The sequence below is a fragment of the Zootoca vivipara genome, chromosome 12 (genome assembly GCF_963506605.1).
Source record: "Zootoca vivipara chromosome 12, rZooViv1.1, whole genome shotgun sequence".
NCBI classification, from domain to species: Eukaryota; Metazoa; Chordata; class Lepidosauria; order Squamata; family Lacertidae; genus Zootoca; species Zootoca vivipara.
Window position 1 is genome coordinate 13,248,624 of NC_083287.1, and position 14,152 is coordinate 13,262,775.

Below are 14,152 nucleotides of genomic sequence, written 5' to 3' on the forward strand. Positions count from 1 at the left end.
AGTGCCTCGCTACACGAAATTTTCGTAGGGTGAATTGAGTCCTGGAACGAATTAATTTCATCTAGTGAGGCACCACTGTATTGGATAAAGCAGTTGTATCTCTTCCTGTACATCAAGGAATGTCCAAATCTCCAATTAGGGGGGTGGCATTTAGGAGAGGTTGACATGAAGATTGTGGATAGCAGACCACAGAACCTTTCTGGAAACAAACTAAATGCTTCCCAAACAAATGGAGACACTGAAGGATCTCCTTTTGGAGGCTAACATAACGCCATGCTTCTTACTTCAGCTTCTGTGCTGTCGCGTCAGCAATGCTCAGCTTTCGCAGTCTCATTCGTTCACGCGGTGTCATTTTCTGCACTTCCGAGAGGGCCCTCAGAGTTTGTAGATGTACTTTTTTCTGCCTGAAGAGAGAAGGGTTAGAACTGAAACAAGTGTGTGTGGACATTTGCTTTCAAAAATTCAAATGAATAGTCCTGGGCCTGAAAAGCTGAAAACAGGACCAGCCCCAAGACATTTTGATGCATAATGCAAAAAACAAGATGACAATTATTTCCCCCATTCCAGGAACAAAAACTGACCAAACTGACACAGGGTCAGGGAGAGGTGGTGCGGTGAAGCTGGCCTGGCCAAAGACCTGCTGAATCCTAAACTGGTGCAGCTACTAATAGTGGGTTATGCCAACTTTCCACTGCAGCCAATACAAGTAGGGGGATTCTGAATTAATCAATTACTGCACTCCTCTATTAAGCTCTTCTGGTACCCGCAAGGAATTCGGATGCTCCCTAACTTTATCTGGATCCAACCACTCTCATAAGATTGATGGACAAGATTTAACATTTAAAAAAAATATTTCCAAAAGTCTCATTTCAAAATAAACACTTTTGAAGTTTGAAATAAAAACAAAATAAAATTCTGAAAGGTGCCATATTTCTATTTGGCATAAATTTGTTTCTACACTATTCTGTTGATGATAGGTTTCAGTTATTTACATTTTACTGCGCTCTCAACAGTTGGAAAAAATGCAATTAAGATGCACAGAACATTAGCATGAGAAAGCTCCAACTGCATTAATTTCAATACCACACTCGTTTTATAATTAAATTATGTAAACTTAGACCTTTGAACTCACTTCATTGGACATGAGTAATATTCATTATTTCCTTGAAAAAGAACAAAGGAATATTCCTTGTGTTTTAATAATAGAATCAAAAATGAAAAGGCGTATTAGTGATCACACTATCTCAGCTGACCTCATTATCCAGTGTACCATAAATAAGGGTACTAGCTTGCCAATGACTATGAAGCTCGTACTGCAGTATTTCATTAATTATTTTCAAACATACAATAAAGGACAATAAAGAGCCCTCCTTAATGAGAATGAGATGAAACTAGAGCAGATAGATATAATCTATTTTAATTAAAACCCTTTATGCTAAAAAGCCAGCCCTTCTAAAAGGTCCTAGTTCTACAAAAGCTTCTGATTGCATCCTGTCTGAGAGCACTGCATCTCTGCTGAATCCCACAAATTATGTACCAACCCTTCTGAGTACAGGGGGAAAGCCTTGGTAGCACAAATTGTCTTCCATCAACTTGGCTTGTGGCCCAGTTGTGCCCATATTTGTCCAGGGGTAACCCAACTTCTGTGGTCCATGCTATGGTAAGCTGTAGGTTAGATTAGTGCTACACGTTAGATGTGGGGCTATATCTGAAGACAGTTCAGAAACTTCAGCTGGTGTAGAATTCAGCAGCCAAGTTGCTCACTGGGGCAAGATGGTTTGAGCATATTATACCAATCCTGGCCCGAATGTACTGGCTGCCAATTAGTTCCCTTGTCCAATTCAAAGTTTAAACAGCTCAGGACCGCAATACCTCAAGGACTGCCTCCCCATATGAGCTGACCTGGACCCTGCAATCATTATCTGAGGCCCTTCTGCCTGTATTAGAAAGTAAACTGATACTACGTTAAGATGACATAGATCTCCTTGCAGTTTAGTGAGATATAAAAATCAAGATTTCTAAGCTGAACAATGCTTTCCTTCTTTGTTGACTTTACCCATCTCAAAGAAATATACAGAAATGCACTATCTAAGTATAATAAACATTGATTATGGCAGACAAGAGAACAGCAAAGAAAGTAATTTCCCCAGCAGTGAATGTAACAGCAGTTGATTAATGTACCGGTAATAGAGCAGCAGTAACCACAGGGAAAGAAGGGAAGTAGATCCAATAGAAACCAAAAGGGGTAAGAGTTTAATTACAAGCTTTGAAATTTCTATTCATCATTATACCATTGTGTTCTGCTATTGTTCCTATTAAATCAGCTTAATACACGAATTATGTAAAACAGAGTATGCTATTTACATTGGTTGAAAATAAGACACACAATTATCCTTTGTACAGTAATTGGAAATCAGCATCTTACACACCAGCACAATAAATGGTGCTGTTAATGCCTGCAGGATTTTGAGAAGAACTTTGATGGGGAAAGTGTGTGTGTGTCTGTGTCTGCGTACAGACACATGTTGAATTTGTGTTGAAGCTATTTCATTTTTCAGTCTAATCTATAGCCCGGTTCAATGCAAGGCAAAAGTAGACCGCCCTTTTAAGTTAGTAACAAGTTTACATTTTCATAAGGTTTGGGCACTTGGAATACAAATGGTTACTTAAAAAAAATGCACACAATTCTTTCCTCCAAATAACCAGTGCACTTTATATCACAACCCTATCCAAATCTACCCAGAAGTAAGCCCCACTGAGTTCAGTGAGGATTGTTCCTAGGTAAGTGTAAGTGAATATAAGATTGAATAACTCATCTATTTTTTGCTCCTCTTACCTAGCCAACACAGTACTACCCTTCAGATTACAACCCCCATCAGCATTGGTGGGAGTTGTGGGCACCACGTTAGCTACTCCTGTCGTTCCCCCAAATAATTTCATACTCACACAACATTAATGATATGGGCGGCTTCTTCCTGAGAATTAAGCGCTGGGTCTTTCAAAGTCATATTTGTGAATTTACACTTCATGTTCTACAAGAGACAACAAAACAGCCGTAATTGCAACCATTTATTTTTATTACCGTGAAGTGTTCAGTGCCTTTTTGCTATTTTTACAAAACCCACACAGTGTGTTCCATTTTATCAGGCTCCTTCAGCCAGATTGAGCAATTTTAGGCATCCATTTACGGACAGTCTCAGGACTCAGCTGTACATAAAATGTTTTAAGTGTGTTGTAAAGTGCAATATGCAAATGTAAATCTAGATGGCAATGGTGAGCTATGGCAAATTCAACATATTTTTCAAAACATTTTAAGCATTTCCCCAGCTTTTATATATGTGTGTAGATCCACCTCAGTCTAACTAACTGTGAGAACAGAAGCGAAAGTCACATCAGAGGTACCAAAATTAAACTTGGTTACAAATCATCCTGTCCCCTTTCCTTCTGGGTGCTGCAAGACAAAGATACAGTAAAGGCAAATGGAAAGCATACCATTTTGGTTCCTTTGGTTTTTGAAGTGCCTGCACTAGCAGGAAAAAAATATTGGGTTACACTCAGATTAAGTAAGTTGAATGCAGTTCCTATCAAAGTCATAGAATCATAGAATTGTAGAGTTGGAAGTGACCCTGAGAGTCATCTAGTCCAGTCCCCTGCAATGCAGGAATCTCAGTTAAAGCATCCATGGCAGATGACCATCCAACCTCTGCACAAAATCCTCCAAGGAAGGAGAGTCCCCAACCTCCTCAGGGAGACTGTTCCACTGTTGAATAGTGAGTCTACTCTGAGTAATAGTGGGCACCACCATCTGTTACTGTATTTTTCACTCCATAAGATGCACCTGACCATAAGATGCACTTAAGTTTTCAGAGGAGGAAAGGGGGAAAGCCCTGTTTTGGGGGGGAATCAGCTCACAGTTGTGCAGCTTCTTTTGCAAAGACGAAAAGCCCCATTTTTTAAAGGATCAGCTCAAAGTTGTTGAGTTTACTTTGCAAAGGGAAAAAATCCTGTTCAACTCACAGTTCTGCTTCTGATAATCTAATCAGCCAGATAATCCAATCAGCCAGTCACATGTTGCTGGGGAAACAAACAGCCTCCCTCTGCAGAACATTCAACAATGGAGGCCTGGGCAAGGGGCTGGGCCGGGAAGGGAGCTAGCTTCCCTTATCTCCCTCCCCAATCTCTTGCAATCAGCTGCTGAGCGGCTTCTTTTCAACACCCCTCTTTCCCTCTTGTTAGCCTTTAGCGCTTTCTAAAAAATTTTTTTTAAAAGCACAACCTGCTTTTTGCCCCTGGGCAATTCGGCTCCAGGGACCACATTCGCTCCATAAGACACACAGACATTTCCCCTTACTTTTAAGGAGGAAAAAAGTGCATCTTATGGAGCGAAAAATGTGGTATGTTGACTCTAACAACATGAAATATATATCCTTCCCCATTTGAACACCTAATGCTCTATTCAGTATCTTATACAGAATGACTTGGATTTAAGTCCCATATTTCAGTGGTACGTCTGTGGAAGTAGGCTTAGGACTGTTTATTTGGTCTTTTATAGGGCTCATTCTTTTCAATGTGGGTGACAATTTCAGCTATTAAGTCTACTGTCATTTCATTTCAAATACCTGTAATTGATCACGAACGTATGGAATCCTTAAAATCTCTGCAGCGGATGGCCTCTGTGAAGGATCCTTGCTCAGCATGCTGAAATATTAATGGTACGAAATGAAATCTATTCTCATGCAAACTATAAAACCGCTGTGGGTGAAACCAGTTTGAAACAAAAACAAAAAACCCACCTGTGCAGCAAGGTATCAAGTTCGCTTGGATAGATGGCTGGCAGAGATGGTGCTTCACCTTCCACAATTTTTAAAACAATGGACAAAAAATTGTGACCAGTAAATGCATGATCCAAACAGCACATCTCATATAAAATGCATCCTAGGGACCTGAAAGGAAAATAAATAAAATGAAAGCAATTCAAGGACAAGAAAATTTCAGCGTCTGCTGACTGCTTGTTGCTGCGTTTTAATCCTGGTCATACAAAACTATGAGCGCCTTTCTATTGAAAATGAAACACACTTTTATCTCAGTGAAAAGCCTGTTCTTCCATTTCCACAGGGTTCATAACGCATAATGTAGGGGATATAAAAGAACAGAAGGTCATAAAGTACTGTAAATGTCGCCTTGCCATGACCATATTCAAGTTGCACTTCCCTACAGGATTAATCTTGGGTGCGTGGGTGGAGAGACTGTTTGCAAATGTGTAGGCAAAGCAAGCTGAAAACGGAGTCATTTGGGTACCTCCCAGTTTTTGCCCGTTTAAAAAAATGTTTTCTTAAAATAAGAACAATAAGAGGAAGAATGAATGTAAAAATAAAACCGATAGGGTATGTGATCCTTTTAAAAAAGCAAGAAAAATGTGGCAGGCCATCTGCCACATTGGCAGCAACAAGACCCCCATCCTTGGTCAGCCAAAGATAATACTTCAATGAAAACACCCCCCCACCCCCACACACATACAGCTGGATCTCAGAGCATGGTGTAGCACGAGTTGTTGGCACCCAAGATGGGGCAAGTGTTGCGCCCCCTGGTGGACTGGGCAGTGGTCAGTCCCTTCCCCGGCCAGTGTCTAATCAAGGGAGTCTCTCCTTGCAAACTAGCCTCAACCTGGGAGCAGACATAAGGCAAAGTCAGGAGCGCCTCTGTGTTGCCTTGGCCCCCTGTCCTTGCAGCAAGGCGCTTTGGGCAACACACATGACACTGGCAGTGCTTTTCTGCCTTCCTCTTCCTCCCTGCCTCCTCAGTGGGTGGTGGCTGTGGTACCCTCCTTTTCCCTCCCTCTTGGCCAACCCTGGGGTGGGGCATGTGTGGGTGTCCTTTTGCTGGCCACAAGGAGGAAGAGGCGCTGCTGCCCCAGCCCCAAAGGCCCAGCCTGGGTGTGGCTTGCTTCCCTGTGGCTCCAGCCTTGATGAGGGAGCTTGCTGTGGGGACGCCTGGTTGTGCCCCCTCAGAAATTTGTAGTCGGGCCATGGTCCCCCCTGCCTTCCCCACTATGCCACTGTCTCAGGGCCACCTACTATTTTAAACTTCCCGCAGTGCCCCAGTGTTATGCTAATTTGGGTGCTGCAGCGCACCCTTCTGAAGCCTCCTCAAAACAAACTGGCACTCCTACTCCAGCATCTGAGTGAAGGTTTGTCAAGCAAATTGCAAGTCTAGGAAGAAGCTAGATTCTCCTTATGGGTGAAAAGCCCTCTATAACTTTTCCTGGATTTTTATGTCTCTCTTTATTCCTATATACAGGTGAAGGTGCTGTCCTTGGAAGCTGCTGATATGTACACCTAATAATACACAAAAATGACATGGTCGCTAATCATGATGGCTGTATTATGAGCTCCACTTGCCTAGGAGTTCACATAGAAACCTGGTTTGTAAGCAGCACTTATACCAACTGTGGGAAACTGTGATTTAACAGGATATAAGCTCTGAAGCCTACCAAGTGAGGGGATGAGGGAAGGAGAGAACATGTAAGTATATATGAAATATTATGAGGCTGATTTTCTTTTCTTTTTTTGCAGGAAGTTAAGAAAAACTGTTAGAAAATAATAGTTCAAATTATCAAACTCCCAGGAAGTGAGGATCCGATGAAAAACCAGGCGCTGGGGCTATGACAGAGCTGCTTTAAATCCCCCAGGAGCGAAACTAAAGGAAGCCTACCTGCCCTGTCAGGCCTGCCCCCAGGCCAGTTTGAAGGCAGGCTTGAATCCAAAATGCCAGCCAGTGAGAGAAACTTGAAGCTGCCCTCACCAGCTGGGCAGTCCTTGGCACTAGGGCCCCCATGGGGTGAGGGTGCCAGGAGGTATTGCCAGCCCGCAACACAGCCGCACTCAAAGGATAAGCGGACATGTCCTTGAATACATTTATTTTTGGCAATAGATACATTTCAGCAACATGGAAGCATATTTATTCAAATAATTTCATTTCTTCAGAGAAAAAAGAGATAAGCACACAATCTAAGCAGAAAGTGACCTAGAAGCCAGTACTGTCTCCAGCATGATCATTAAGATAAAATGAAAGATTCATGTGAAACAGAATGCTGCTTTCTTACCAGATGTCTGATTTTGTGTCATAACCCTGGTGTTGCAGGGCCTCGGGGCTCATGTAGAAAGGTGTCCCAGTAAAAGTAGTTGCTAAATCACAGGATCCCATCAAGAGGCGAGAAACACCAAAGTCCCCTTGAAAAATATTTTGAAATATAGTTACTTGAAGGAAAAACAGCTGATGAAACAAGAAAGGGACGGATGGGACATATTCTAACCTGTGCTATTTATATCTATTGTAATTAAATGTGCAGCTCAGAGAGTTCATAGGAATGGGCAAATCTTCTCACTTTTGGTTTCTCTCTTTCTCATGTTACCAGCCTTAAGTTCAGTCACTTCCACATCGGTTTGCAATTTATTTATTTTTATAATGAAGTCCTCATAAAAATCAATCAGCATTTTAGTGCATTTTTTTCTGAATATAGTACATTTTCCAAAGCATTTCCCCTAATATAATGTATTATTGTATATTATTTTCAGTAATATATGCTTTATGCGACTTTATCCTAGTATATTCCTTTCCGTACACATTACTTGGCTGGAGAACTGCATTGCAAAATTCAGAGAACTGCCAATTTGGACGATTTTGGCTGCTTAGTGGCAGTGATTATCGAGGGTTAATTTTTCTGTTATGCTAGCATAGTGGGCACTATGCACATTAGGAATAAAGAAATATGTATAAGCAAATTGTAAAAAAATAAGTATTCACATTTGCTGTTGATGGTTGTCACATGATTACATGCACCTGAATAGTTACAAGCACTACACTTGCACAGTGCGACCCAGTTCACACAAACCATGGCTTAGTGCAGATGCACAAATGTGCAGGTTCCCAGAGAGATCATGGCTACTTTGCTCTCCCTCCGGCCCCGCTGCTGCTGTGCTGTTGCAAGCTAAGCTATGGTCTGGTTTAGCATGTTGACCAAACATGATCTTGCGGTTTGTTTCACTCTAAACCAGGCTTCCTCAAACTCGGCCCTCCAGATGTTTTTGACCTACAACTCCCATGATCCCTAGCTAGCAGGACCAGTGGTCAGGGGTGATGGGAATTGTAGTCTCAAAACATCTGGAGGGCCAGGTTTGAGGAAGCCTGCTCTAGACCATGAGCTATAACCAAGGTTTATTCTATGGCAGGAGGAGGACAGGAAGAGGAACAAAAGAGCTGTGATCTCATTTCCAAGAGCCTGCAAATTTGTGATAAGCCATATTTTGGCTTAGCGTTATGTGTGAATTGAACCTATGAGAAGTAACTGTGGAATGCACACTGGATATAACTATACAGTACAAAATTTCATGCAGCCAGAAATCACTTCCATGGCACACAGACAAACCACATGAAACTTATTTAATGGGGCAGAGGTTTCACTGGCCTGTATGAGGAGCAATAAGGCTGCACCCCTTCATTGATCTCTCAATGCGTAACTACAGGCACCCCCAAACTGTGGCTCTCCAGATGTTTTGGCCTACAACTCCCATGATCCCTAGCTAACAGGACCAGTGGTCGGGGAAGATGGGAATTATAGTCCAAAACAACTGGAGGGCCAAAGTTTGGGGATGCCTGCGTAACTACATCCAACATCTGCATTAGCATTATATGCAATGCTCTGTTACACACTGGCACTGTACAGAAATAACCAGACAAAGATAAGCTTTCAGGAACTTCTGAATAGCATAGGCATCATTATGTCATATATTTATCATTTTAAAAAAGATGGACTGCAACAGAAAAGTATCGTTTTTGAAATTGAAAGAGGGGTAGAGATAAGGAGGGGGGAACCCGCTCCTGGTCCCAAGATGCTGTTCTTGTCAGTGAAGCTCTCATACCAGAAGTGTACTTGGCCAGGAGAAATGCTTTGGGAGACAGGGGCAGGTTCTGCACTCCCTGCACCCAACAACCTTGGCTACTGGCCGGGGTCCCATCTGGCATCTGCCCTGGGTCCAGCTTGGAGTCTCTATTTAAGTTTCCTACGATGTCCTGGATCACCCCCAATGCAGCATCATTCCATGGCATTGTGTAAGCGGAAATGTTACACAATAATAAAACCACATTGAAAAACCTCTTACCAATTTTAAGAAGGTTGTTTTTCAAAAAAATATTCTTTGCTTTCAAATCTCTGTGAAGTATTCGCCTGAATATGACGAGAAATGAAACTATTTCAGTAGGATGAAAAAGTTAATAGCACATATTACAGTCTTTTAGACTATTGTGAAATGTATTCCTTGCTCCTAATCACCTAACTTTGAAGTGCAAATGACACTGAACACATTTACTAGCGCTGGACATACTTCCAAGCAAACATGTATAGGACTGAGCAGCATGTCAAATTTACTTCCAAATATTGGCCACCAGAAACCCCTACAAGAAAGTGTGTCTAACATATTCTATACAAAATCAACCAGAAACTGCATTTTAATCAGTTTGAGAAGAAAGACTGCTTCTGTAAAAACTGTGAATTAAAAGATCTATACTGTATACATACACATTTAACATGTGCAGTAGTATCTTCTTTGCTGCCAATCACTATAATCTACCAATTTCATACAGGGATTAATCACAATGGAGCAGCAGATAAAAATGCAGCCCTTTGCCATTACAGATCTGTTTCCACTGAAATTAACAGGACAGCCCACAAATGCAATAGCTTTGTGAGCCCTAGTTAATAGAGATTGGAGTTTGTTATACGTATCACAACATGTAGTGGAGACAAGCAGATGGAACACAAGTCTGAAAATGTGTGTTTTTGTTTTTTTGTGTGTGGTAGGGTTCCAACTTCTGATTTAGCATGGAGCACTGTCAGAAAGAATAATCAGGGCCCAGAGGAGACACAGGAACAATGGACACTGTAAGAGGCTGTGATATTTACTACTTTCACGGCAGATCCTAAACCCCAGAAGAACAGGATACTCCTGATTCTTTGTTGCTCCAGGAACTTCTTTCTTTCTTTCTTTCTTTCTTTCTTTCTTTCTTTCTTTCTTTCTTTCTTTCTTTCTTTCTTTCTTTCTTTCTTTCTCTCTCTCTCTCTCTCTCTCTCTCTCTCTCTCTCTCTCTCTCTCTCTCTCTCTCTCTCTCTGTGTGTGTGTGTGTGTGTGAATAATTCAGATTTTAAAATTGCCCATCTGCTCTTCAGCAGTATAGCCCCTTTTTATTTGGCTCACTGAATGGCTGCATAAACCATTTAGGGCTCATAGTCAACGCTAGCACCTTGAGTTGCACATATAATAGCATTTCTATGCTTTCTCTGATAACAGTGTGCACCAAGAAATCCAAGACCTGAAATGTACATATTAATTTTTAAAGATGCTTGCAATTAAAAATGGATGATGCAATAATAAAATGAATATGAAAAAATAAAATTGTTGAGTTGGCAGCATGTGACCAGGATAGTACTATTAAATAGTGGTCACCTTGAAACCATTGAAAGGTGTTTAAAAATTCATTGCTTCAGTCACTAAAGAATTAAACAATCATTTTTAGAAAATTTAGTGGTTCATATGATCAAAAGTATCTTTTAAAATAACCCATGGGGATTTAAATATTTTTTTCCCTGTTTTGCAAGAATGATGATGGTGTTGAGAATCCTGGGAACGGTACTACTCTACGTGGAACTTAAAAGTCAAAACTTGAAAAATATACTCCCATCCATCACACATTAATAGTCTTATTCCAGGCGGCGGAATATCAAAGGTAAGTAAAGGCTAGTCAGCAAGTTTTAATTTTCACTTTAATATAAGCAACCAAGAGGTGCAAAATGTACTCAAGTTTATAACCATTTGAAAGCAAATGACTGTACCTTTCATGCATGTAGTTGACTCCAAGTAACAACTGTATAAACCATTCTACTATTTGGCTTTCAGGAAATACTTTGCCAGCCTCTTTGTACTCCTGAATGTTAAAGTCGAGGTCTCGACCCTGAAATGCAGGAGCAAATTTACAATCAGAAACATTAAATCGCAACTTCATTAAAGTTAATGGGTGGGAACTGCTATCAACCTGAACAGAGCTAAGATCCCTCCAGTTATGACAAATGCTTCAGGGCTGAAGCTGTGGTTAGTACATGTTTCTGTAATAGTTTTAATAACACACATCTTCTATGCAAATCAAAATATTATCATGAAAGCTTTCCTTTTAAGTCCAAGGCCAAAAAAGACAAACCAAACCAAACTAAACTAATAACCACAATATTTGTGGTGCTAATTATTATGAGGTTGCCAAGGTTCTTATGCCAAGCCAATAATGGTTGTTTTGTGAACCCTTGCTTCCTAACCTGTGGGTTTTTGCAGGTCACCAGCATATCCATGATAGAAATGGCACTATCCTGGTGTGCAGAAGACCATCATGAAAGCTACAACATGTAAAAACCCACCACCACCATGACCATCAAGAACACAGTGCCACTGACATGTAAATCCCATTCTGGTAGAGGGAAGCTTAACTTCCTGCAAAAATAAAAAAATCAGCCACCACATATTTAAGCAGTTAAGCACAATGCAGAATAGGAAGCTTTCTGTATCTCTAAGTGCATTATCTAGTAGTCTAGGCCAGTGTTTCCCTACCTAGTACCTTCCAGGTAATGTAAGGTAATGCTAATTATTAATAATAATAATCATTATCATCATCATCATCATCTCTCTCTCTCTCTCTCTCTCTCTCTCTGTGTGTGTGTGTGTGTGTGTGTAAGTACTTGACAATCATTTAAAATGATTTCTATGCAATATTACACACATTTTCCCATTCACTTTTTAGGAAAACACATTCAGCAGAAGTAAATGAAGTCCCACCTCACAGTATTCAGTGATGATGCAAAAACTCTCTCCTTCTACAAAGCTGGTATAAAATTTGACAATGGCTGGGTGGTCTAGCCTGGACAGCAACTGCGCTTCTAGATTTGCCTCAACTGTTTCATTAGGCTTAATGTCTCCCACGGAGATCTCTTTCAAAACTTTCCTGTTGATAGAAAAAACGGACGGAAAACATAATGTGGATTGCTTTCACACTAGCCCTTTTCTCTGGGATTCCTATTTTTTGTTCATGTGCTTTATATAGAGGATACCCTTGCTGTCAGATTCTCTATAATACATTTCTTCCATGCTTTGAATTGCGATAATTTCTTAAACAATAGAATACCTGTCTGAACAGGCAATGTACTATCAAGCCCTTTATGGGGTCTTTTGTGTTTAATGTAAAGTTTATGGTTTAAAGGTCCTATCAGTTTTATCACTTTTGTCAGTTTCTGACTTCAGAAACATAGGAAGCTAGCTGCCTTATGATGAGTCAGATCATTGGCTCATCTAGCTTAAAATTGTCTACACTGAATTCTGTGAGGGATTGTGAAAATTATATGATTCCCCCCACCCTCCACTATGGCAGTAAAACCAGCAATTATTCTCCATACATGAAATAAATTCATTAACAAGACAAACTGGATTTTTAAGGACTCAATCAAAGTTTAAGTTGCTAATTCTGAGAAGTGAGAATAAATGTCTACTGGGGAGAACTTGTAATATGCTAAGGAGATTAACTGTGCAGCAGAATTCTTATCAAGGCAGATGGAAATATGGACTTAGAAGAATTTGTGGAAAGAAGTAGAGCTGCATATGGCAGGCAGCTCTTTCAGGAATTCTACGCCTTAATCTTAAGGAAAGCTTTTACAATTTTTTGTTCAGATGGTACTTTACTCCAAAAAGACTGAAACATATATACCCCGGGGTAGGTAACAAATGCTTGAGATGTGGGAACATAGTAGACATACTGCATGCTTGGAGGGTAGGGAAGGGATGTACATTTACAGTATTAACAGGTTCTGGGAATTAGTTTGGAGAGTATCAAGGAAATGACAAATTATAACTTAGCATTATAACTTAGCATTATAACTGACCCAATAGTCATTTTGCTTTGTTACATCAAAAAGAAAAGAAAAGAAGTAAACCAAGAGGATGAAGAGCTGCTTATTTATTTATTTAAGGCTCCCAGAATAGCAATTTCCTAAAAGCGGAAACAACATGTATCTTCAAAATAGAAAAGGTTGCCAAGCTAGTAAATGTTTTATTGAAAAGTGCTCATTGTACTTCCAAATGCACAGCTTAATGTGAGTTCTGTAATAGATAATCAGAAACATTTACTATGTTTCTCTTGAATAAAGCACACATGATTTTTTAAGAACCCAACTCAGAAATAAATATATATTTTTCCTGTGCAATCATTATTAACGGTTTCTTAGTTATTTAATGGAAGGGCAGATAAAGAGCCAACCAAAATTTCTGCTAGGTAGAAGTTTAGTAAAAGAACTGCAAACTACAATTTCCCCATGTATTTTAATCAGGCAAATAATGATAACATAAAGCATAATACTACTTTATATCATAGTCTGATGAGTTTATATATGCAATATTATACTGTACTAGGGGTTTAGAAGACTAAAGCAATATTTTTTCAATAGTTTAAATCAACCAAAAGGTAAATTCCAGCTCAAGTTGTATGATGAGATCATTTCATATTTTAAACACCACTCAGTATTGCTATCACAGCAATAGAAATCCTAACAAAGGAAGCACAAATTATTTGTTTTGAAAAAATGAATTATCATAAATCCCTGCAAGTTATTTCCTTACATACATCACACATCAGTTACCCAGTAACAGAGCATACATTTTCTTTCTTTTTATGCATACAACTTGCCTAAAACCCTTCTGGAAATCTTATAATAAAACATGGAATTCACTTGTCTACATCGCTGCAGACTTGCTCAGTGCTGTTAAAATAGGTAATATCTACAGCAATCTTCTCATCTTTGACTTGACACCATGACATTTCTTACTCCTGCTCACAGATCATGTCACTAAACTGTCAAACAGAATGAGTCTTCTTTAAATATCACTTAATACAAGATCTTTATGCACCAAAAGACAGCAATGAAAACCTGACGCACCAGGACAACTTGTCACCTAATTCACTCAAGTGATTTGGATGCTGCCATCACCTGTCAAACAACATGACAAATGTTTATCTTATTAAAATTCTATCACAGGAAAGCAAATCAAGAGTCTGTACACTTATAAAT

At 39.9% G+C, this 14,152-nt stretch overlaps 1 protein-coding gene across 5 annotated transcripts in view; it reads right to left on the reverse strand.

The window, feature by feature from the left end:
- NEK11 (NIMA related kinase 11) overlaps positions 1–14,152 on the reverse strand; it is an 83,006-nt gene that overhangs the window by 37,889 nt on the left and 30,965 nt on the right. For 4 of the 5 annotated variants that reach the window (XM_060280641.1, XM_035130286.2, XM_060280642.1 and 1 more), the window contains exons 3-10: positions 11,874–12,039; positions 10,886–11,004; positions 9,159–9,223; positions 7,103–7,229; positions 4,794–4,943; positions 4,620–4,698; positions 2,947–3,032; positions 285–404 (exon numbers count right to left, since the gene is read on the reverse strand). In XM_060280641.1, the coding sequence (XP_060136624.1) occupies positions 285–404; positions 2,947–3,032; positions 4,620–4,698; positions 4,794–4,943; positions 7,103–7,229; positions 9,159–9,223; positions 10,886–11,004; positions 11,874–12,039 (912 nt within the window). The remainder of the gene's footprint in view (positions 1–284; positions 405–2,946; positions 3,033–4,619; positions 4,699–4,793; positions 4,944–7,102; positions 7,230–9,158; positions 9,224–10,885; positions 11,005–11,873; positions 12,040–14,152) is intronic. The other variant, XM_035130288.2, reaches the window with a different exon arrangement.